This window comes from Cannabis sativa, chromosome 1 (genome assembly GCF_029168945.1).
Source record: "Cannabis sativa cultivar Pink pepper isolate KNU-18-1 chromosome 1, ASM2916894v1, whole genome shotgun sequence".
Classification (NCBI taxonomy): domain Eukaryota; kingdom Viridiplantae; phylum Streptophyta; class Magnoliopsida; order Rosales; family Cannabaceae; genus Cannabis; species Cannabis sativa.
The window spans coordinates 37755461-37778121 of NC_083601.1; the positions used below are offsets into that span (position 1 = coordinate 37755461).

Below are 22661 nucleotides of genomic sequence, written 5' to 3' on the forward strand. Positions count from 1 at the left end.
TTATTATTTTTATTTTCAGAATAAAATTATTAATCGGTTTTAATTATTATTATATATAATAAAAAAAAAATTGTCAAAGTCTCTTCCTCTGTCTTTCAATTCCACCATCGTCGTTTTCTGTCTCCAAAAGCAGTGCTGCTCTTCCCCCACATTCCTTTCCAACCCACAGAGGAGAGAGGACAATGGCGGACCATGATATTACCTCGCCTCTCCTCCCATCTCCGCCGTCTGATCATCTCCACTTGATCTTAGACGTCCAAGACAACGACGACCGTCTTGAACATCACCATCACCAAGACCAACAGCCGTCAAACCGAACCGATCATTTGAGTCCCACCGATCAGAATTTCGCTCGCCATGATAACCAGTTGGATTCTCGCAACCCGTATGCGTTTCTTGGGTGTGACTGGTTCGAGGTGCCCCTGCAGCCGACCGTGAACCCCTTCCGGAACTATACGAAGGAGATCGATGGGGTCTACGAGTGGCTCAAAATTCTGATTCTTTTTCCAGTTATGATTGTTCGACTCGTTCTTTTTGGAGCTTGTCTTGCTGTGGGATATTTGGCTACCAAGTTAGCTCTTGCGGGTTGGAAGGATAGGCAGAATCCTATGCCCAAATGGAGGTGCAGGATTATGTGGGTAACTAGGTTTTCGGCACGGTGTATTCTCTTCACATTTGGGTAATCTTACAGTTATAATTTAGATTTTCGAGTTATTATCTAAAATTGATAGTCGTTTTAGTATCTTGGAGAATGGACGTTGATACAAAATGCGTTTTTCTTATTCAACTCATTGTGGTTAGTTTGTACTAGGCTGAGTTGGAAATGAAAGTTTTCTGAATATTTATGGGTTTTGCTTTGGGGTTTAGTTGGGAAGTGGCTTGTGGTTTTAATTTCAAACGTTAATCTTGTGTATGGTATGGATGCTTAATATAACTTGGATTTAAATTTTTAAATGCTGTAACAAAGATTATGTGGTTATTCTTTGTATGGTTGGATGCTTAGTTTGAATTAGTTTTATAAATTTTAAATGCTGCAATAAAAAATTAAGGTATTGATCTGTGTTGGATCTTTAGTGAACTCTTTTGATTGATGAGAAGCAAATATCATCAGATGTTATTGAAGTAACTATGTTAGCATAGTAATTAGTCTGATTAGTTACAGAAGCATACTTCTATTCTGCTCAATGCGAGTTGTGGTTTAATATTCAATACTCATATACAAATACAAGTGTTATTATGTTCATCTGATATATTTGAATTATATATATATATATATATTTTATTATATTGTCTTTCATAAATTCAATCATCTAGTTGTTTATTTTCTTCAATATTTTTTATGTTTAAAATCAGTAAAACTTTTAACAAATGTAGGTGTAATTTGTTGTTGTGAAAGCACAGTCGAAAAATTCTCTTTGTGATTTTTTTTTACCTTTCCAAATTCATCGAGAGGCCATATTAGTGGGAACTCCCTGAATTTTTTTTCTTCTTTATATTGTTCTTATTAATTAACTTTTTAAATTTGAAAAAAAGGGTATTGAAAATCTCCTATAAAATAAAATCCCTCAAAGATAAGTCTTACCTTTGTTATCATAGTTTAGTGTGCTGAATGTATGTAATACTCTAGTATGTTTTCCCTTCGCTAGTGACCATATCACTTGTGTAATTCGGATGACAAGTTTTTTCAAACATATTTTACTTTTACTTTATAAAGTATGTTATGAATAATGCTGATTTTGTGGACATGGATCTTTTCCTTCCAGGTACCATTGGATTAAACGTAAGGGGAAGCCAGCTCCTAGGGAAACAGCTCCTATAGTTGTATCTAATCATGTATCATACATTGACCCTATTTTCTATTTTTATGAACTGTCTCCTACCATTGTTGCATCAGAGTCCCATGATTCTATTCCTTTTGTTGGAACTATCATCAGAGCAATGCAGGTAAATAATGCTTTGCAAATATTCTTGGATTAATATGTTGATTAATACAGCTTATAATAGTCTTTTGTTGTTGACACTTGTATTAATCTTCATGCTTTATCTCAATCTTTATTTTCTCAGGTCATATATGTAAATAGGTTCTCATCGTCATCAAGGAAGCATGCTGTCAATGAAATAAAGGTAGAAAGTTTCTATGAGTTTTGACGAACGTGTTACACCCTGTTATTGATTACATTCTAAGTGCTTGGATGACCCCTTGTTTTGTACTGATATGAAAATCAATTTCTGCTCTCATTTTCTCTTTGAAGTTTTCTTGTGGCTTTCGAGCATTTTCTCATCTATTTTCATTTCCATTATCAACAAAATTTTAGAGCTATTTTTTATTTTCATATCAAGCCTCCTGAAATCAAACTTGTATTTTATGTAGATGCTTATGGCAATATATTATCTTCCCCTTTTTTTATTGAAGAGCCTCTAGATTTATTCAAAAGAATAATATTTTGATGTCATGTTGGCATGTTGCATTGGTATGGTTCTCAAAACTAGAGAGAAGGCTACTTGTAATTAATAATAAACCTAGTGAATTTTAAAATCTATGCTAAACATATCCAACTGGTTATATTTAGTATGATAAATGATCTTGAACAGCTTTCCCAAAGACATGTGCCAGTAAGGCAGACAGAAATAAATAAATTATTTATTTTTATCAATTTATAAGCTATTTGATACAGAAGTGTGCTTTCAAGGTTCTGAAAACAGAGAAAAGCCTCTTGCGATAAATTTCCTCGACTTCTTTTATTTCCCGAGGGAACTACAACCAATGGAAGAGTCATTATTTCTTTCCAGCTGGGGGCGTTCATCCCTGGTCACACAATTCAGCCAGTTATTGTTCGTTATCCCCATGTACACTTTGATCAATCCTGGTGGGATATTTATATATTTATATATTTTAATGTATTACATTACCATTGGTTCTGTCTTCAATTATTATACTAAGCAGTGTTTTATTTGGCACATTGATCAGGGGGCACATTTCCTTGGCAAAGCTCATGTTTAGGATGTTTACACAGTTCCATAATTTTATGGAGGTACCTTCTCTGTTAATTAGAGTTCACTATTTCTTTATGTTGTCCACTGCAGTTGACTTGGAACAATTTTATTGACTCCTTATATTCTGTTATACAGGTAGAGTACCTTCCAGTCATTTCTCCACTTGATCACGAAAAAGAAAGTGCTGTCAGTTTCTCTGGAAGGGTGAGTATCTGCCAGACTGCTATTCATTGGCTGATTGTTTTTCTTTTTATGTGACTAATACACATCAGCAGTAGGTTTTTGTGTTGCATAATTGGGCTACATTTTGTGTAGTCTTCAATAAAATTAAGTGAAGTATAATTTAATATTTGATTACAGAAAACAATATTTGAAGGATATATGATTGAATTTCAATAATGCATTTATAGTATTGACATAATGATATGATTTTAGGCAGACACTTGATGTGCTAGTGCGGGATTGCTTTTCCGTGAACTATTTATTTAAATCTATATGTTTATTTCTAAATATATTTATATATATAAATAACTGGTGTATACATAATATATTTAAATGAAAACAGTCAAAATAACATGTTTACACCTTGAAGCTTGAACATGTGTTGCCTGATGGTTCTACCTGTATTTCTTGATTTTATCTAACTTTTCTAACAACAAGGATGCATACAATGCAGACAAGCCGGGCTATGGCAACTGCATTAAATGTTGTACAGACATGTCATTCCTATGGGGATTTGATGCTTTTAGTGAAAGCATTCGAGTCGAAACAGGTACTTGCTTCTTGGTTGGTATTTTAATTTGTGGCTGCAGAAATAAGTATAAGGTTCTGCTAGGGAATTTTTTGGTTTTACAAATGAGTATTCACAATTAAACATATAACACGGAAGTAATTATTATTTGTTTTGGTCTATGAAATCCAAATTCTTTCCATTGTTGTGATCAATCAAATTACATTTTTGTGCTTTACAACCATCACATGCGGTTATGAAAACTGAAGGAATGTAATTTTTTGTAATTTTTCTATCCTGCACAAAATGAACAACACTTTTTTTATTTGCTGCATTAATTGTTACTGATATTTCAATATGTTTTTAAGATTTATAACTTATAATTTCAACATTTATTGGATCTATGAATTGTTTCTGCATCTTACACTATCTGTTTTTTTTTTGTGTGCGCGTGCAGGAGAATCCCTCAGCTTACATGGTTGAAATGGCTAGAGTAGAATTGGTGAGTCCGTGAATTGAACTTTCTATAAGTGCATCCTTCTTTGTGTAGGTTGCTTTTTTTTTCCTCTCCTGGTGGTCGAGAAGTTTATAATTGTCAGTGTGTATCTACATTGTTTGTTAGTACATCAACTTTGATCTGTTTTCCTATGGAAATGTTCTTTCAAGCCTTGGCTGCTTGCATCTTTCAGTCTATCTTATTACTGACGATAAATTGTACAAGAATTGTTTGGCATCAGTTGTACTTTTGCTTCTTCCAATAGTTCATGTTCAAGTCTTAATATTACATTCTAAAGATTGTCCATATAGTATTATGCTATTTTTTTTCACAAGAATTGAAATGTAATGCAGATCCTCTCTCTCTCTCTCTCTCTCTCTCTCTCTCTCTCTCTCTCTCTCTCTCTCTCTCTCTCTCTCTCTCTCTCTCTCTCTCACTATTTTCATTTTTTTCTCTTTCCAGTTACATCATATAAATAGTTTGGAAGCTGTAGATTTTCTGGATAAGTTTCTCGCCATGAATCCTGACCCCAGGTACATTTTAATGTGTTATAGATAATAATGTGGAAGTTTGCAGCCGGGTTTTCTGTGTTTTTGAGTAAAGTAAGCAATCTATTATTTTTTCCCTTTTCTCATGGGACAATACAAAACTAAACTTGTGAGTTTTTCTCTTTTCACATGCAACTTATTACTTCTCTGTTTCGCGTATGAAGCTAAATCATTATACAATGTTTTCATTTCATGACTAATCACTTCCTGCATTTTTGTTTTTGAAAAGCAAATTGCTTTTGTGATTTTTCTTTAATGTAACTTATGGTCAAATTATTTTTCAAGATTTTATTATCCTAAAATGTCATTTTATCAGTTCTTACTGTCTGCTGGAAAATCTTATCTTGATACTTGTAATTGTAAATATGAAGTAATACTTAGCTTTTTGAACTTTTTCTTCTCATTATTGTATAATTTTGCAGTGGTCGTGTTAACTATCATAACTTTGTGAAGGTTCTACGACTCGGTGCTTGTACATTATCCGAGGAGGTAAGTTTAAATCTATTTGATTTGCTTATGTGTTTTCCCATGGCTAATTTTAAGTTTCAAAAGAGTTATGTCATGTGTTTACTTTTTTATTCAATCTTCGTGTATAGTGGAGTTTAAGATGTCTAACGTTGGTGTTGTCTATAAGTTTGAATATGGATATTGAATAACACAAATTACTACTTGAAAGATAACTGGAAACTTACTATTTTTTCTTTCTGTATTATAACTTGTCTTGTTTTTTTTTACTTTTCCATGTAAATTTTCAGTTTTACATTTTGATTTTAAAAAAGTTATGTTTTATTTATTTTTATGGCTGATTTTTGTAAAAGTTTATGTGTGTGTAACGTTTATTTTGGTTGGATTGCAGATATTTTCATACATTGATGTTGAGAAATGTGGAGGAATAACATTTAAGCAGGTTACCCTCTTTCTCCAATTAGATTATTTCTTTCTCAGTTTTATTTTTATACGTAATTATATATTTTCGGTTGAAAGATACTTGTATGTGTAGTATTGGATCTAGTCATGCTTAAGTATGTCAACCAAGTTGAGTACTGTTTGACTTCAACATTTCCTGCCTTATTTAAAGCACAATGACATGTTAATTTTGTTCAGCTGACAGCTAACACATTTTCAACATTTCTGAAATTGGCATAGCCTTATACATCCTCATGCATTCTTTGGTCCTCTTGGTAGCAAAGTTATCTTCAGTGATAATGAATTATCATTCACTTTTCGATCTAGATTCTAACCATACAGAGTTTTCTTCTGTTCTTTCTTTGCTTGTAAGAATTTGTAAAAAGTTTTAAATGCACCTCGGTTCAAACAGCAAAACTGCATTGCTGCTTGTTGTGCAATTCATAGTGTAAAAGGTTTGGATTATTGCTGTTTATATGGCATTTACAGAGGATACAGATGAAAGTGACTAAGTCACTTTTAAATGAAAAGAGGATAGATAATCATGTTCATTGTAACTACTCTAATTAGCTCTCATCCTCCAATTAATGCTAGACCTTAGTAATCTGAGATATGATGTAACGTTTCCCTTCCCTTCCACCACAATGTATTTTTGCTAAAATATTATGATCATTGCTACTAGGTACTAACCTAGTGTTCAATTCTGGATTTGAGCTGAAATTCTACTGTGGTAGAAATTTGGCTCCCTCCGATACTTGTCTTTGCAAGTTTTCATTTTCATTCTGGTTGCTTTCAGTTCTTATTTGGATCAGCAAATGTCTTGAACCAGCCAATATTCCGACAAGCTTGTGAATTAGCCTTTGGTAGATGTATTGCTGCAGGAAATGATAGCATTTCAGAGCAAGAGGTACAGTACTTAAACTGCTTTTCTTTTCTTTTTACAATTTCGTTCAAGTGTTCTGATAAGTTGACTTGCATAAAATTTTCAATGTTTTTTTATCACAGCTGGGAGATTCCATCAGATTAGCAATTCCAGATTTGAATGAGGAAAAGGTAATGAATTTGTTGAGTTACCCATGTTTTGAAGATTCCCCGTTTCCCAGTCCCTGCCCCAAAATTGAAGTGGGAAGAGTATTTTATATTCTCACAAAAGTATTTTTTACCCCTGTCAACTTACAAATATCCCCATTGATTTGCTGGCAGGTTCATAAAATGTTCGATTTGTTCGACAGTGATAAGGATGGAAAGATCAGCAAGGATGAGTTTTTAACCTGCCTGAGAAAAAATCCACTGCTGATTGCAGTTTTCTCATCTTGTTTGCTGCAGAAAGATCTATCACAAGATAGCACAAGGTTACGAGAAGAGATTGTTTAGCAGAGTAGCATTTTCCATGCTTTGTACCATTTTGTTGTGCAATTGTTTGGCAGAGAGAGAAGGGTGGGTTTTATTGATGTTAAAGAGCATGTATCATATTTAATTATTAAAAAGAAAAACATGTACTGTGTTTGGTGGGTAGTATTGTAGGGGCATCATAATTTATTTTTTTCTTCATTTTTTGCCCTCAAAACGCTCACAATACAAAGCTTTCATCTGTACGCTCGTGGTTTGCTTGTATTCATTTTCACCCTAATTCACAACGATCTATTTGGCGCGTAGTCGTCTCATCCAATGACAAAATTATACGATGAATCACAAAAGTGCAGATGTTCATTATTAATGTTTTTCTTCTTATTGAACTCCTTGTCTGAAGCAATGTTAAGGTTTTTATGTAGAGTAAGCAACCACCTAAATACGCATGTTATGAGTATTAAGCAGTAAAAGATCGTTTTAAGTGGGATCAGCAAACTCAGTGATCCTCGCTTTCAGCCTCACTCAACTGGTAACTGGTGGTAATAAGGTAACTTTCAGCATAAATCTATACATGCTAAAGATATAGCATAGTATTAAATTTGGGATACAATTAATACAGTTTTTTATTATAATTTTACAATTGATATAGACTTAATTCTTTTTTAATTACCATTGTTGAGTTTTTTTTTCTTTTTCTTTTTCTTAATTTATTATATGTATATATATAAAAAAAAAATATAATAATAATAAATAGCAAAAAGCCAGAATTAAAAATAAGGGAAAAATATATAATTAATTAATAATATATCGCTATTTTTTTCTCCACTAACCCATAACTACTCATCATTCACCTTTCCACTCTCTAATCAATATCATGAAAAAAAAAAATCTATTAAGAGAAAAGAAAAATTAGACAACAAAATGAGAAAAAAAAGTAAAAATAACTCTACCAAAAGTTACAAAGAAATACTATAATATCATATACTTATCTTCAAGAAGTTTCTACAAGTATTGAAGGCTGCCCTTAGTTTCTTCACACTAAACTCATTTTCTTCTCTAATGAATTATTTATAGATATTTTTATGATTTTTTTAATTCACTAGACTTCAAAAAATAAATTAATTTGTGGTATATAATCAAAGGGGAAAATATAAATATCTTTGTTATTATTTGGCCAAATTTCTCATAAGTTTTTATTTAGATTTCAGAAAATAAATTAATATGAGAGAACATAATCAAAGAGAAAGACATAAATCTTAATAAAAAAATGATTGTTATGCTACTAAATCTTTCATAGATTTGTCTATACTCCTCCTTGATTCACTAGATTGTAAAAAATAAGTCAATATGTAATGTATAATCGGAAAGAAAAAAAAAAACAAATATCTATATTGTTGTGTTGTCATATTTATAGCATGATTTCATATTTCTCTTTGATTCATTAAATTTCAAAAAATAAATCAAAATGTAGTATATAATTACAGGAGAAATACAATCTCTATGTAATTGTGTTGTCAAAATTATTTTCCAAATACTATATTTAATTGAAAGTAGTACAATAAAAAAAAAGGATTTTGGTTGGTGTCCTTCATTTGGATTAATGGCTCTGTCACTAAATTTTGCATACACATGCTTATTATTATTATTATTATTATTATTATTATTATTATTATTATTATTATTATTATTATTATTATTATTATTATAGCTTGGTTATTAACTTATTGTAAAGTTTAATTATTTTTTTGTTAAAAAAAAAAAAAAACTTTTGGTAACATTTGGTATCAGTAAGATGTGAAAAATCAACTGAATTTTTGTGCCCACATCATTGCCAACAAGTTTTGGGAAAATTTGGATTGGTTTGGATATTATTCATTCATTTAGTTTCTATTTTTGAATAAAGTAATTAAATCCAATAATTAAAAGCAAAGCTTTTGATTAGTTATGTATATTTTTTAGTGCAGAGGTAGGTAGCACTAGCCCCCTAGCTAGTTTAATTCAAATTAATAATTATTGGAGGGTTTCAATTAAGTTTGCTTATCCTAAATAAAGAACGAAAACAAGTTAACAACTGTTATTGAAAAGCTTTGATATTTCCACATTTACATATGATGGAAATATATGAGTAAGAAAAGCAAATTTTCAATAACTACAAGAGAGAGAAGAAGTACGTATTTAATTTTTCTTTCTCAATTCTCATAGGCTCATAGCTCTCTCTACCATATAGCCAATAAAATGTTTCGAAAATTTAAAGCAATGTCAACATTTAAGATTGGGCCAAACTCACCATTCCTCCCATAAAGACTTGTTCCACCAAGAAAGAAATAATGGCACTGTTTTATTGAATTTAAATAATAATGATACTGTCACTGTTACTAAGAAATTATATGTATGTAAATAAAATAATAGAAAAAGAAAAAAGAAAAAAGAAGTCCAAGGTTGTGATTATTCCAAGGAGACAAGTAGTGGTAAGGGGACAATGTTTTGAGATATAAAAAAGGAACATATGATGCCGTTGGACTCAATTGAGAAAACATAGGAAAACAACCATTGGATGCCACTTCTAGCTTAATGCAACTTCTCTTCTCTTTTCTCTTAACTTTCTTTCAAATTCACTGTCCCTCTCAATTTACATGATAAAATATCTACCAACAAAGGATTGTGTTGTGAGGCTGCTAATATAAAATCATCCCAAGGTGAGATCTACACCATAGAATTGAAGAAAAGAAAAGAAAAACCCTAGGGAAGAAGAAGTTAGTACATACACATATTAAAATCAAATAATGACAATATTTAAATTTAAAGTTGTGCAATGCTCCTGTGGTCCCCTCTTCTTATCACCATACATTAATTTTTCCTTTTCTCAAATTCTGGTTACTCTGAGCCCAACATCAGGAGGTTTTGAGGAAAGAGTCTTTAAATGCACATAAAGGCATCACCAAAAAAGAACAAAACTTGGTACATAAAGGGTGACCCATAACTTGTTGCCTTAGTTGGCAACCACGAGAAGTTAATTGTGCATAACAACCAAAAACTATAACTATATATATATATATTTGAAACCCTATTATTATTATTTTTAAATCAAAGTTCATCATTTAAAGAAAAGGTTACATAGGATTAAGGAGAATCCTCCTAAAGAGCAAGATTTGTTTCACGGAATACAAAAGATATACCTTCTACATTATCACACATCAACAAATTCCTAATATAATCTAGAACACCATATTAAGTATCATATTGATGTTTTAATTTAATAAATTAATAACATTAAAAATAATAATTGCTGTTTTTATGTACTGTACACCTTAAAGTACCATATATATGACAAAACTCTTATTATTATATATATATATAGTTGATCTTATGATTGAGAGATTTGAGACAATTATTAATTGTTTGAATGAGATTTATTTTATTTGGAGGTTAATAACTACTTGCATCAATGTAATAGATTCTTTAATTTATTTTTAGTTGTAATTTATTTTTTATTTATAGACTGTAATTTTACTGTCTATAATGTGACTAAATATACTTTTACTTAAAACTTAACTTGTCTAGTTAAAATATCATCAATACCAATAAATATAATTTATAATGACTGAAAAATCTAAATTTTCTTTATCTATAAACGCTCGTTTTCAAAAAAAAATGAAAATAAAATAAAAATAAATAAAAAAAATCCAATGATGTTTTCAAATGGTTTACATATTAACATTTTACTCTTACCGTACATTGTTACCTTTTATGCGTACATAAATGATTGAAATACAAAAACAATACATATCCATAACCACTTTCCTCCAATCAAACGAATTTATATATCTGGAGTCTACAACCAAAGGCAATTATAAAAATGAAACTTATAAAAATACTAAAAAATAGAAGAAAATTTATAAAAATATTGAGACACATAAATTTTTATACTTTTCCTTTACTAAGGTGCTGGTTGGTAACAATTATGTTTTCTAATTTTTTAATCACAAAAATGAAGTAGAATTTTTGTTTTTAAAATTCTGTTTTTGAAAAACAAAAATGCGTTCTATAACTACTTTTGTTTTTTAATTTTAAAAACAGAAAACAAAAGTGTGTTCTGTAAAGTTTATTTTTATTTTATTTTTTGATTTTATTTAAGTCGGATCTAGGTCCGAGGCCGGGTCCGAGTCCGAATCGGGTGCTAGGTTCGGCACCAGGGCTAGGGCGGAGTTTGGGTCTGAGCCGAAGTCTAAAACATTGATTAAAAAAATTGTTTAAAAAAATAATAAAAGTGAGTTTTTTGTTTTTAAAATTTTGATTTTTAATTAAAAATTTGAAAAGTAAAAACAGTTTTATAAAACATGTTTTTGAAAAATATTTTCACTTTTCTAATTTTAAAAACAGAAAACTGATTAAAAAAGTGTTACCAAACGACACCTAAGTTTATAAAATACTATGTTAAAATTGTAAAATTACAAAAATAATTTGTTAATAAAATAAAAATACAACTCAAAAGCAACTCTAAAACAACTTAACAAGCATCATGAAAATAACTATAAGACAACAAACAATAACTACAAAGCATATGAAAAATAACAAAATATTGATATAATTGCAATAAACAAAACAATATCAACTACTCATATGTTATTGTATTACGATTCTTTTACTTAGTTTTGACAACTTGATTTACAACTAAGACTTTATACATATTATAATAATATCTAATTATATATTTATTTTGTTATTTCTATAAAAATACTAGAAAATGGGAACTTACAAAAATACTAAAAAATAGGGGAAAGTTTACAAAAATACTGGGACATGGAGATTTTTACATTTTTACTATACTATGTTTACAAAAATACTGTGTTAAAATTTCAAAATTATAAAAATGCTATGTTTCAGTAAAATAAAAAACAACTCAAAAAAAAAAAAAAAACCTAGAACAACTTAACAAACAATATGTAAATAATTATAAAACAACAAAAAAATATCTCTAAATCAATAACAAAACATTGACCTAATTGCAATAAGCAAAATAATATCAACTCTTCAATATATTTTTGTATTACAATTTTTTTAATTAGTTTTGACAACTTGATTTATATATCTTTTTTGTATTATTACATTTTTATCATGGAATTTGTTGTTACAACTTTATTCTTTCAATTTTTTTTTTCTTTTTGAGTTAGCGATAGTTAAAATGATAATTTATTTTTTAAAAGTTAAATAAATAGTTATATTAATAACAAAAACAATAAAATCTTATCATTTCAAAATAAAGTATATAATATAATGTATATAATATATAATTAATATGTCAATATCTATTACAGCACATCGTGTCAATTAAAAAAACGAAAAATTTTATCATTGTATTTTAGAAAAATGTGCCTTAAAAATAAACTTAATGTATGTATCTACATTTACAAAGCAGCACACATACAACAAAAAAAATATCAAGACTAAACTAAAAATATACACCATAAAAAATACAGATTAATAAAAAAAAAAAACAACTGAAAAATAATTGTTCTTTAAAAAAAAAAAAAACTATGGAAATGGCTTAAAAACAACATGAAAATTAATAGCAAAACAAAATGCACATATATGTATATATAAAACAAAAACTTTGTTTAGAATAAACTGAAAATATATACGATAAAAAATACACATAAACTCAACAAACTGTACACCAAAGAAAAATACATAAAAAAAGGGTTTTTTCATAAATGTACAATAAAAACAACATAATTACAAAAAATGTGCAAAAAAAAATTATTTTAAAAACTTATTACATGAAATTATACATTTTACTCATTAAATAATAAAATATGTTTATTAAAACTCAAAATAAATAATTTTGTAAAATTAATTAAACAGTTTTATAAAATTAAACAAGTTAAATATTTTTTTATTAAAATATAAATGTTTATTATCTATTTTAGTATGAATTATTATTATTTGATAAGATATTTTTAATAAAATACAATATCAAAATTATAAACATTAATGTATATAAATATAAATCAATACTTAAAATTACTAAAAATAAACATGACACATAGAGTGATATAATAAACATATGTGAATATTATTATTTTGTTTATTAAATTAGTATGTTCAATAAATTGAAAACAAAATAAACATATATATACAAAGTATTTTATATTAATAATTGTAAACATAAAAATAGACATAACTAATTTGTACTATACTAAAATAAGTATATTTTCTTTCTATTGTTCTATATATTGATTATTTTCTAATGAGTTAGTGAACGAATTTTCTATTAAAGTATAATTCTTACATAAAAAAATAAATAAATAAACATAACTTTATAAACTCCAAAAATTATTTAATTAGAAAAAATAAACATGACACAATAAACAAAGAAAAAGATAAAGATAAACAATTTTTTTTATATATATATTATTTATTTTCTAAAAAAATTACTAATAAATAAACATAACACACATAGAGTAATATAATAAACCTATGTGAATATTATTATTTTGTTTATTAAATTAGTATGTTTAATTAATAGAATATAAAATAAACACATATATAAGATATTTTATATTATTGGTATGTTTATTATAATTGTAAACATAAAAATAAACATAACTAATATTAATATATATATAATAATCAATAATTATTACCATATATATATTATAAAAAAAATTGAAAAAAAGTTTTTAATTATATATAAAAATGTATGAGAAAATGATAATATATTTTTTTGCACATATTTTGTAATTAATTAATATAATGTATACAAAATTATAAAATGCCCTAAAAAAACTATAGAACACCTAGACAACAACATAAAAATAACTATAAAATAACTGTAAAATAACAAAAATTCAGCTATAAATCAATAGAAAAATAACTAGGCATCAATTTTTTCAAAATATGCAAATCATTTATAAATTAATCTAAATAAACTACAAAACATCCAAAAAAAAATATATTATTTTTATTAATCATGGAAAAGATGGAAAAATATAGAAAGACTAGTGCTCTTATTTTTTTTTGTAAGAGAGAGAAAGTGTTTTGAAAAAAATATGAGAAAAATGATGAAAGTAAAAAAAATCATATTTTAGTAAATGTTAAAAGAAATTAATGAAGGTGGTCATAAGCATAGTGTTACGAAAATTATGATCACTACGCAAGTATACGCAATCAAGTAGTAAACTCACACAGGTGAGGTCGAACCACAGGGAATTAGACTAATTACTACTAATTATATTTATTAATATTAGAAGAGTTTGAATATCTTAGATATTCATCCGTAGTGAAGTAGGTTCTGCAATTATTTATATACTGCGGTCGGATGGGTGATTATTTTTTAATAGTTTTTTGTTCTTTATAGTAAGTGGTTTTTTGTTGTTTTTGGATTCCAAAAACAAAACCATTCGTCAAGATATTAAAAGATGTGTTCAAACATATGTTCTAGTAGTTCAAAGCTCTAAACATATTGCTCTAATTTTCATTAATGTATGTATTAACTTTATATTATTTATGTATAGTGCTCTTGAGAAGAGGTACTACCTTGAGAAAAGAAACCGACAGTCAGCAGCAATAAGCTTCACTGAGTACACATGTCCAGAGCAACCAGATGGCATCCAGTGTGGGTTTCATAGCATGAGATTTATTAAATCATTCATGACTGAAAATAATCCTACACGAAAATTGGAAACAAAGGTGAAGACACTAATTATTTTCACAAATATTAAAGTTTTTAAGTACTTTTATTATGACCTATTAAATTGACGATTTGTCTCGTTTGTTGCAGTTTAAAAGGAACATATCATCCTCTTACACTAACAAAGAAATCAATGAAATACGTGACGAATGGGCAAAGTATGTCATGCAGATGATAGCAGCAGGCAAATGACTAATAACATAGAGTATGATGACCAATGATCGCTCATGGATGATCCCAATGTCATGATCTAAGAAAATAATTGATAGGTTTGACATCGATCTCGGTTAGTATTATCTTGCTTTTTTGGTTTTTAGGAAGTGATCTCCAGCTAATTGATCAAAGTCCCAAGTGACTACCTGGAAACTTATTTTGTTCTTAGTATATATTTAGATGTTTAGAAGATATTCTACAAAAGATTGCAAAATGTAAAAACTTAATTGGATTTCTTTCTTTTGTATTGCATTACTAAACTTTGATGGCATATTATGGTTTTCATGAAGCTTTAATTATTTTGAAGAGTGATAAATGTATGAATCTTTTTTTTTAAATATTATTATTGTTATGTTTTTTCATCATTATGTATTGGAAATCTAAATAAGAGGAGAATCGAATTAATATTTCTATTTTATATTTTACTTCATATTGTCCGTCGGTTTATAACCGTCATTTAAAGTAGTGTATTTTATTAGTTATAGTCTCACTAAAGTTTTTTCCAATATTTCTTAACTGTCATTTAAAGTAACTTTTTGCCACAGTTATAAAACGTCATTTAAAGAGATGTTTTCCATCAGTTTCTACCCGATGGAAGTCTTTCCCAACGGTTATAAATTGTCATTTAAAGTGACTTTTTCCAACATTTCTTAACCGTCATTTAAAGTAACTTTTTGCCACAGTTATAAACCGTCATTTAAAGTTCTGTATTTTTATGACACCCACATAGCCAACGGTTTTAGGAACCGTTGGGAAATAATATAAAAGACAGTTATAAACTGTTGGGAATACCCTTTTTTGTAGTAGCGTATATATATTATAAAAAAAATTGAAAAAAAGTTTTTAATTATATATAAAAATGTATGAGAAAATGATAATATATTTTTTTGCACATATTTTGTAATTAATTAATATAATGTATACAAAATTATAAAATGCCCTAAAAAAACTATAGAACACCTAGACAACAACATAAAAATAACTATAAAATAACTGTAAAATAACAAAAATTCAGCTATAAATCAATAGAAAAATAACTAGGCATCAATTTTTTCAAAATATGCAAATCATTTATAAATTAATCTAAATAAACTACAAAACATCCAAAAAAAATATATATTATTTTTATTAATCATGGAAAAGATGGAAAAATATAGAAAGACTAGTGCTCTTATTTTTTTTTGTAAGAGAGAGAAAGTGTTTTAAAAAAAATATGAGAAAAATGATGAAAGTAAAAAAAATCATATTTTAGTAAATGTTAAAAGAAATTAATGAAGGTGGTCATAAGCATAGTGTTACGAAAATTATGATCACTACGCAAGTATACGCAATCAAGTAGTAAACTCACACATGTGAGGTCGAACCACAGGGAATTAGACTAATTACTACTAAATTATATTTATGATTCTATCTGGTAAAATAATACTTTTTATGAATTAAATAAGACAATTCAGAAAATTAAAAATAACAAAGGAAGATTAATCAAGATAAGAAAATAGGGAGACGAATCCTGTTGATAAGTTACCAATGTTAATGTCTAATTGCTATCCTTCTCTTGAAAAGAATGACAAATTATAAATTAACCTAACTCTTTTCAGATCTTTTAGGTTCTAAATCACATGCTCTTTAATTAATCTCTTAATTAAACTAACATGAAATCAGCATTAAGCAATAATCTATTGGTCACAAAGGCTATGTAAATACTCTCGTTTCACATCAAAACCTAGACTATCCAATTTTAGCATTCTCAATTCTCACTTTTCAGATTTCGAATTGAGATCATAAAACATGTAAAAGGTGATCAGTCTTGCACATGGAAATTAAACACAAATATGAATAGTGTTCACAATCAAGATGGAGGAATGACAATTAATCATTAACTAGAAAAGACTTAAACAACATTCATCATTCTCCCTAAATAGGAGTTTAGTTCAAAACATCCATAATCAAATCCATATATAATTAACATTGAAATAGAAAAGAACATAGAAAAATTAAAGAGAAGAGAAAGAACTAGTTGAAGCAATCGATCCGAGTCGCCACAAGCCGCTCTTCTAGCCTCCTCCTTTGTTTCTAAGGCTCCAATTCTGAATAATCCCTAATTTTCACGAACTCTCTCTATTTAAACCAAATCTCATCTTTAAAATTCGTGAAATTACGAAATTGCCCAAAAATCCCGTCACTGGGGTCCCCGTCGCGACTGGCAAAGCCCCCGTCGCGACGGGAGTTCAACTTCAACTTCTTGAAAACTTTCTGCCAGTTCCCGTCGCGACTGGAAAATTCCCCGTCGCGACTGGAACAGGCAGCGACACCATTCTTGGTTTTTCTTCTCGATTCTTTCACCATTTTTCCTCAATTCTTGTACATACTCTCTTTAAATGCCCGAGGACCTGAAACAAAAGAATCAAGTGTAATATAGCCCTAAAACTAGAAACAAAGAGTGAAAACTAACCGCAAATATGACCCGAAACTTAGACTAATTTTAGCCTAACACATAGCCTAGTAGTTCCACACTTTTCCTCACAAAGAGGAGGTCTCAAGTTCAAATCCTTCATTCTCCAATGTCAAAAAAAAAAAAAAAAAAAAATTAATTAAGATTTTTTTTATAAAATGCGATTAATTAAAAAAAAAAATTGTTTGAAATAGTTAGAGTGAGAATATGAAGAAAATGAAAAAGAAAGACAAGGAAATAGAATAAGGGCCCGTTTGACACACTTTTAGAAAGGCTAAAAGTTATTTTTTGAAAAAATTGTGATAAAAATGTGTTTGGTAAACAGTCAAAAAATAGTTTTTTGAATAATTTTTGGAGAAGCTACAGTTAACAGTTGAAGCTGCTCCAACCCAACATTTAGAAAAAATTATTTTGATTAAAAGACTAATAATTTTTTTGTACTAAAACCATATTTACTTTTATTACATATTAAAAAAAATTAATATAAACTAATTAAAATAAAATAAATAATGATTAAATCTCTTATTTTTTTAAACAACATCAACCTAGAATTTTTCTTATATACTTGAGTTTCTAATTTTTTTTACATTTGATAAAACATAACAAAAAATACTATAAATTATTTTTATCAGATGCATATAAATTTATATAAGAAAAAAAAAATAAAAGTATATAAAAAATAAAATATTATATGAAATAATTTTTTAAATATTTTTGATTATAATAAATTAGATTATAACATTATCATTATCATTATAATAGATCTTAACAACTCACAGTACCTTGAAATTTATAATTTACCAAATACTCAACTCAATTTTTTTCTACAGTTTTGCTACAGCTGTTTTTTCTCACAAACACAACTACAACTGTTTTTTCCCACAACACAGATGTGCCAAACGGGCTAGTGTTTGTATTTTATTTTATTTTATTTTTTTTAAAAAATAAAATAATATATTTTTTAAAAAGTACAAAAATATAAAAAAAAATGAGATAAAAATATACACTTCTTATATATATATATATATCACTACAAAAAACTACTACTTTCAGTGACAGCTTTTAATCACAATATAATTTTTTTGTGACTAAATGTGACTTTTAGTCACAACAAAATGTTACTTATGACTAAAACATAGTATTTAGTTACAAGTTGTCACTAATTTAGCTTTAGTCACAACAAGTATTGTGACTAAAAATATATTTAGTCACAACAAATTGTAATTTTTGTGACTAATACCTTTAGCCACGGACCTTTTAGTCACAACATAAGAATAATAATTTATAATTAGTCATAATGTTTACTTTTAATCACAAGTTTTGTTGTGACTAAAAGTAAGATTTTTTGTAGTGTATACTTAGATAAAAATATAGTTTGAAAAAAGAAAGATAAATTTAGAAAAAGATGAAAAAGAGAAAGAAGAAAAAGAAAGAAAAAATAATAATAATAAAAATCAACCAATAACTGAAAAAACTATTAAGAAGAGAATTATTTTTTGAAGCTTTAATAAGTAAAAAAAATTAGGTAAGGAAAATATAAATATAAAAAATTATTTATTAAAAGTATAAATATAAAATTTAAAGAAAAATTAATATTTGGTGTAAATATCTTTTATTAACAATTTCTCCAAAATTAATAATTAGGCTAATTAGGATTTTTGCCCCTGAACTTTGACATGTACCAAATCATGCCCCCTGAACTTTTAAGGCCATTGAAAATGCCCCCTGAACTATTGAGATTGTTGGATTTAAGGACTTTTGTCTAATTTTATTCAATTTTACTATTTCAATGATTGTTTATGTATTAAACCATGTTCCCCAGACTTTGATATCTACCAAATCATGCATTTGAACTTTGACGTGCACTAAATTATGCCCTATGAACTTTCATCCATGTTAGACATTTTTACTAAAATTAGAAAAAAAGTCCTTAAATCCTACAATCTCAGTAGTTCAGGGGGCATTTTCAATGACCTTAAAAGTTCAGGGCATGATTTGGTACATGTCAAAGTTGAGGGGGCAAAAATCTTAATTAGCCTAATAATTATTTGCTCTTTTGAGTAATGGCATAAATACTTAAGTTTTCCAGTTGCAAATAAATACTTAAGTTTAATTTTTGGCAGTAATATTACCTAAATTATAATTTTAGAACTTATGTAGGTACCTAATTAAGTAAATTGCCACGTGGCATTCTTTGATTGGTCAAAGTTATTAAGTTTTTATTATTTTAAAAAAAATTAGTTTAAATATACCAATAAGAAAATGACACGTGGATTTAATGACTTAAGAGTTTCAGAAATATAACTAAGGTATTATTACCGCCAAAAATTAAACTTAGGTATTTATTTGTAACTGGAAGTTAAAATTAAGTATTTATGCCGTAAATTACTCTTGCTCTTTTTATCATACGTACCAAATGCTACCTAAGTTTTTTTTTTTTTTTTTCTAAAAAAAAAAACACTTTATAAGATTTATTTAGTAGTAGCTAGACTTTTATAATAGCTCAAGCTAATTTCCTAAGTAGTTAGGTGGGCACTAATTAATGCTATTAACAATATAGTACTTTTTTTTTTGCAAAGGATTAACAATAAAGGTTCAGTGGCAGATTCGGAATATGAATATGAAGTAAGGGGATGTAATTTTAAAAGAAAATGTTCTTCAAAAGATTTTAAGCTTTACCTGTATGGTATTTGAAATTTAGCATAATTATTGCACGAAAATTAATATTATATTTATAAATATTATTTTTTGTTATAAATATGTATCGTAATAATTAACTAAATTACATATATATTTTTTTATCAATTTTTTAAGATCAACTGTCTACCTCGTTTTAATGTGGATCCACCACTAAATGTACTACTTGTACCTAATTAATTTGCATGAGCCAATGCTTTGCAGAGATCAAATAGAACAATAACTTGGTCTGGTGGTCACTAGTAGAGACCGTCTTCAGTCTTACGCTTAATAGCCTCATTTAAATGAGTACATACGATAATTTAATTTGATATATATATATAGATATTTATATATATGAGAGTTGGCAAAACATGGTAGGTTAGAAATGACTTGTTGTTTTTGAAGTTGTGCGGTTAGAGTCGTTCTTGATCAATGGATTAATGCTCAATCACAAAAGACAAGTGCATTATTATTAGATGATATTAACAATGTTATTGAACGTTGGAGGAAACCAATGTTGAATAAGTTTGGTTTTGGGTGTGTTGCTCGTGAATCTTGTGGCCACTTAATCGAAGCAATTTCTAGAAACCGGTTTAGGGCGGTCCAACCTAAAATTACAGAGATAATTGGAGTCAAAGAAGCATTGAGTTTGATCAAAAAAGGCAGTGGTCTAATGTAGTAATTGAAACTGATGCTTTAGTTGTGGTTCAGGTTATCAAAAGTACTATTGAAATGCCATCTCAATTTGGATTACTTACATACGATTGTCAGGTTTTATTGTCTTCTTTGACGAATGTGTCTTTAGTTTTTGTTAAACTGCAAACAAAACTGTTCATTGTATAGTTAGATGATTATATTTTTTGTCAGATTGTACGTCTAGTGTGCTTGATGCTCCTTTTGCTTTGAAATCTATTGTACTTGATGAAAGTTTATGATCACATCATATTTGATTAAAAAGAAAAAAAGAAGAAAGAATTGAAAGAGCGATCAAATATATGAATATAATAACAGGAAATGGTTAATGGCTTAGGCAATCAGATTGCCGCCATTGCAATTAAATTCTGAAACTACATACCCAACATATTTTCCCATGCACCATAAATATAGCTTGAAGTGGGTGATATATATAGTGCCTAAACTAATATAACTAACATTTAGACATCTTCCATGACTACCAAAATTTTCGGTTATTTTCCACCCATTAATATAGTTGTTAATAACTTACTATAAAAAGTCAACTTTCACATATATTTTCATCCTAATGTGAAAAGTCCAATTTCAAACTATATTTGATTATCTTCACATGCATATTGAGCCAAATATATTCAGGTCTTAATTACTATTATATTAGATTTTAAAGTTTGATGCCTTGAGTTATATTTTATTTTTTAGATAAGTGCTTTCTTTTGAGTTTTTAGATGGTTTGAACTAGTCAAAGAGTAACACCTTTGACTAGTTTTCTTACATTTTTTGTTCCATTATTTTATATTTTGGTTTGGGTTTTGTTGAATTAAGCTGTGTTTTAATTTAGTTCTTCATGTGTTTCTAATAATATTTAGTTATTTGATTAAGTTTACTAGGTGATTTATTTTTGTCTTTTTCTTTTCCTATTTTTTTTGCACTTTGGTTACTGTTTTACTTGGTATAAATTTCTTAATTTTTACTCTTTTGTTTTGAGTTGGTTATGTTTTGTATAAAGTTTTTCTTCATTAAGTTTTTGTGTTTTGTTTTAAGTTCTTAGTTTGTTGCTTCTAGCCAAAGAATAACATATTTAGCTATAGATTTCATTAGGTTTTAGTTGAGTTTTTGTAGTTAGTTTAATTTAATTCAATTAGGTGTTTTTAAGCCGAAATTTTGGCTCTTTTTGTAGGACTCAATTAGAGTGGTTTGTTCAGATTCATTTTATCTGGTAACAATTATCAACAAAAAAGTATTATTTTTTAACAAGCTGAGAGTGCTGTTTGAGGATGTTATAGGTTTAGTGTCCAAATTTTTTAGGACAGTTTTGTCTCATGTGACTCGCGATGAGAATTTTGCAGTTTATAGTTTGACAAAACATACCCTTCGGTTAGGCGATGAACTATCCTAATTCGAGGATATTCTACCGCCGATTGTAAATAACTGTACTATTAATCATGAGTAATTCTAATTACCACATAAAAAACTATATTTTAACAATATTGATATCACCATTAAAAGTAATTGTAGCAATGTTTAATTTAGTGTAATGGTAATTACAATTAATATTTACAATCTTATTATTTAGTATGGTTTTGAAAACTCAACTATATTTGGTAGGGGCCGAGCTAAATTGGAAAAAAAAGGGGCGGCTATTAAGAAAGTGATGCACAAATACATTAGCTTATGATTCTCTAATGTTATTTTTTTTTCAATAAATCACACTAAATATAGCACATCGTTTAACTTATAAAAATGGTAATATAATTTCATATTATTATTATTATTATTATTATTATTCACACGCTTAAATCCTATAAAAGAAAATCAAAACTCTAAAATTCTTGTAGGTAATTAAATAATATATGGGGAAATTACTTTATATACTGTTTTTTTTAATTTTTTTTTTTTATATTTACAGTTTG

At 27.8% G+C, this 22661-nt stretch overlaps 1 protein-coding gene across 1 annotated transcript; it reads left to right on the top strand.

The window, feature by feature from the left end:
- LOC115706628 (lysophospholipid acyltransferase LPEAT2) lies at positions 1 to 7371 on the top strand. The gene is made up of 14 exons (XM_030634339.2): positions 1 to 679; positions 1764 to 1944; positions 2065 to 2124; positions 2704 to 2867; positions 2969 to 3032; positions 3130 to 3198; positions 3671 to 3766; positions 4182 to 4226; positions 4683 to 4753; positions 5191 to 5257; positions 5625 to 5675; positions 6471 to 6581; positions 6680 to 6727; positions 6878 to 7371. Exons 1-14 carry the CDS (start codon positions 183 to 185, stop codon positions 7046 to 7048), a joined length of 1695 nt encoding a protein of 564 aa, XP_030490199.1. The 5' UTR covers positions 1 to 182; the 3' UTR covers positions 7049 to 7371.
- The last annotated feature ends 15290 nt before the right edge of the window (positions 7372 to 22661 follow it).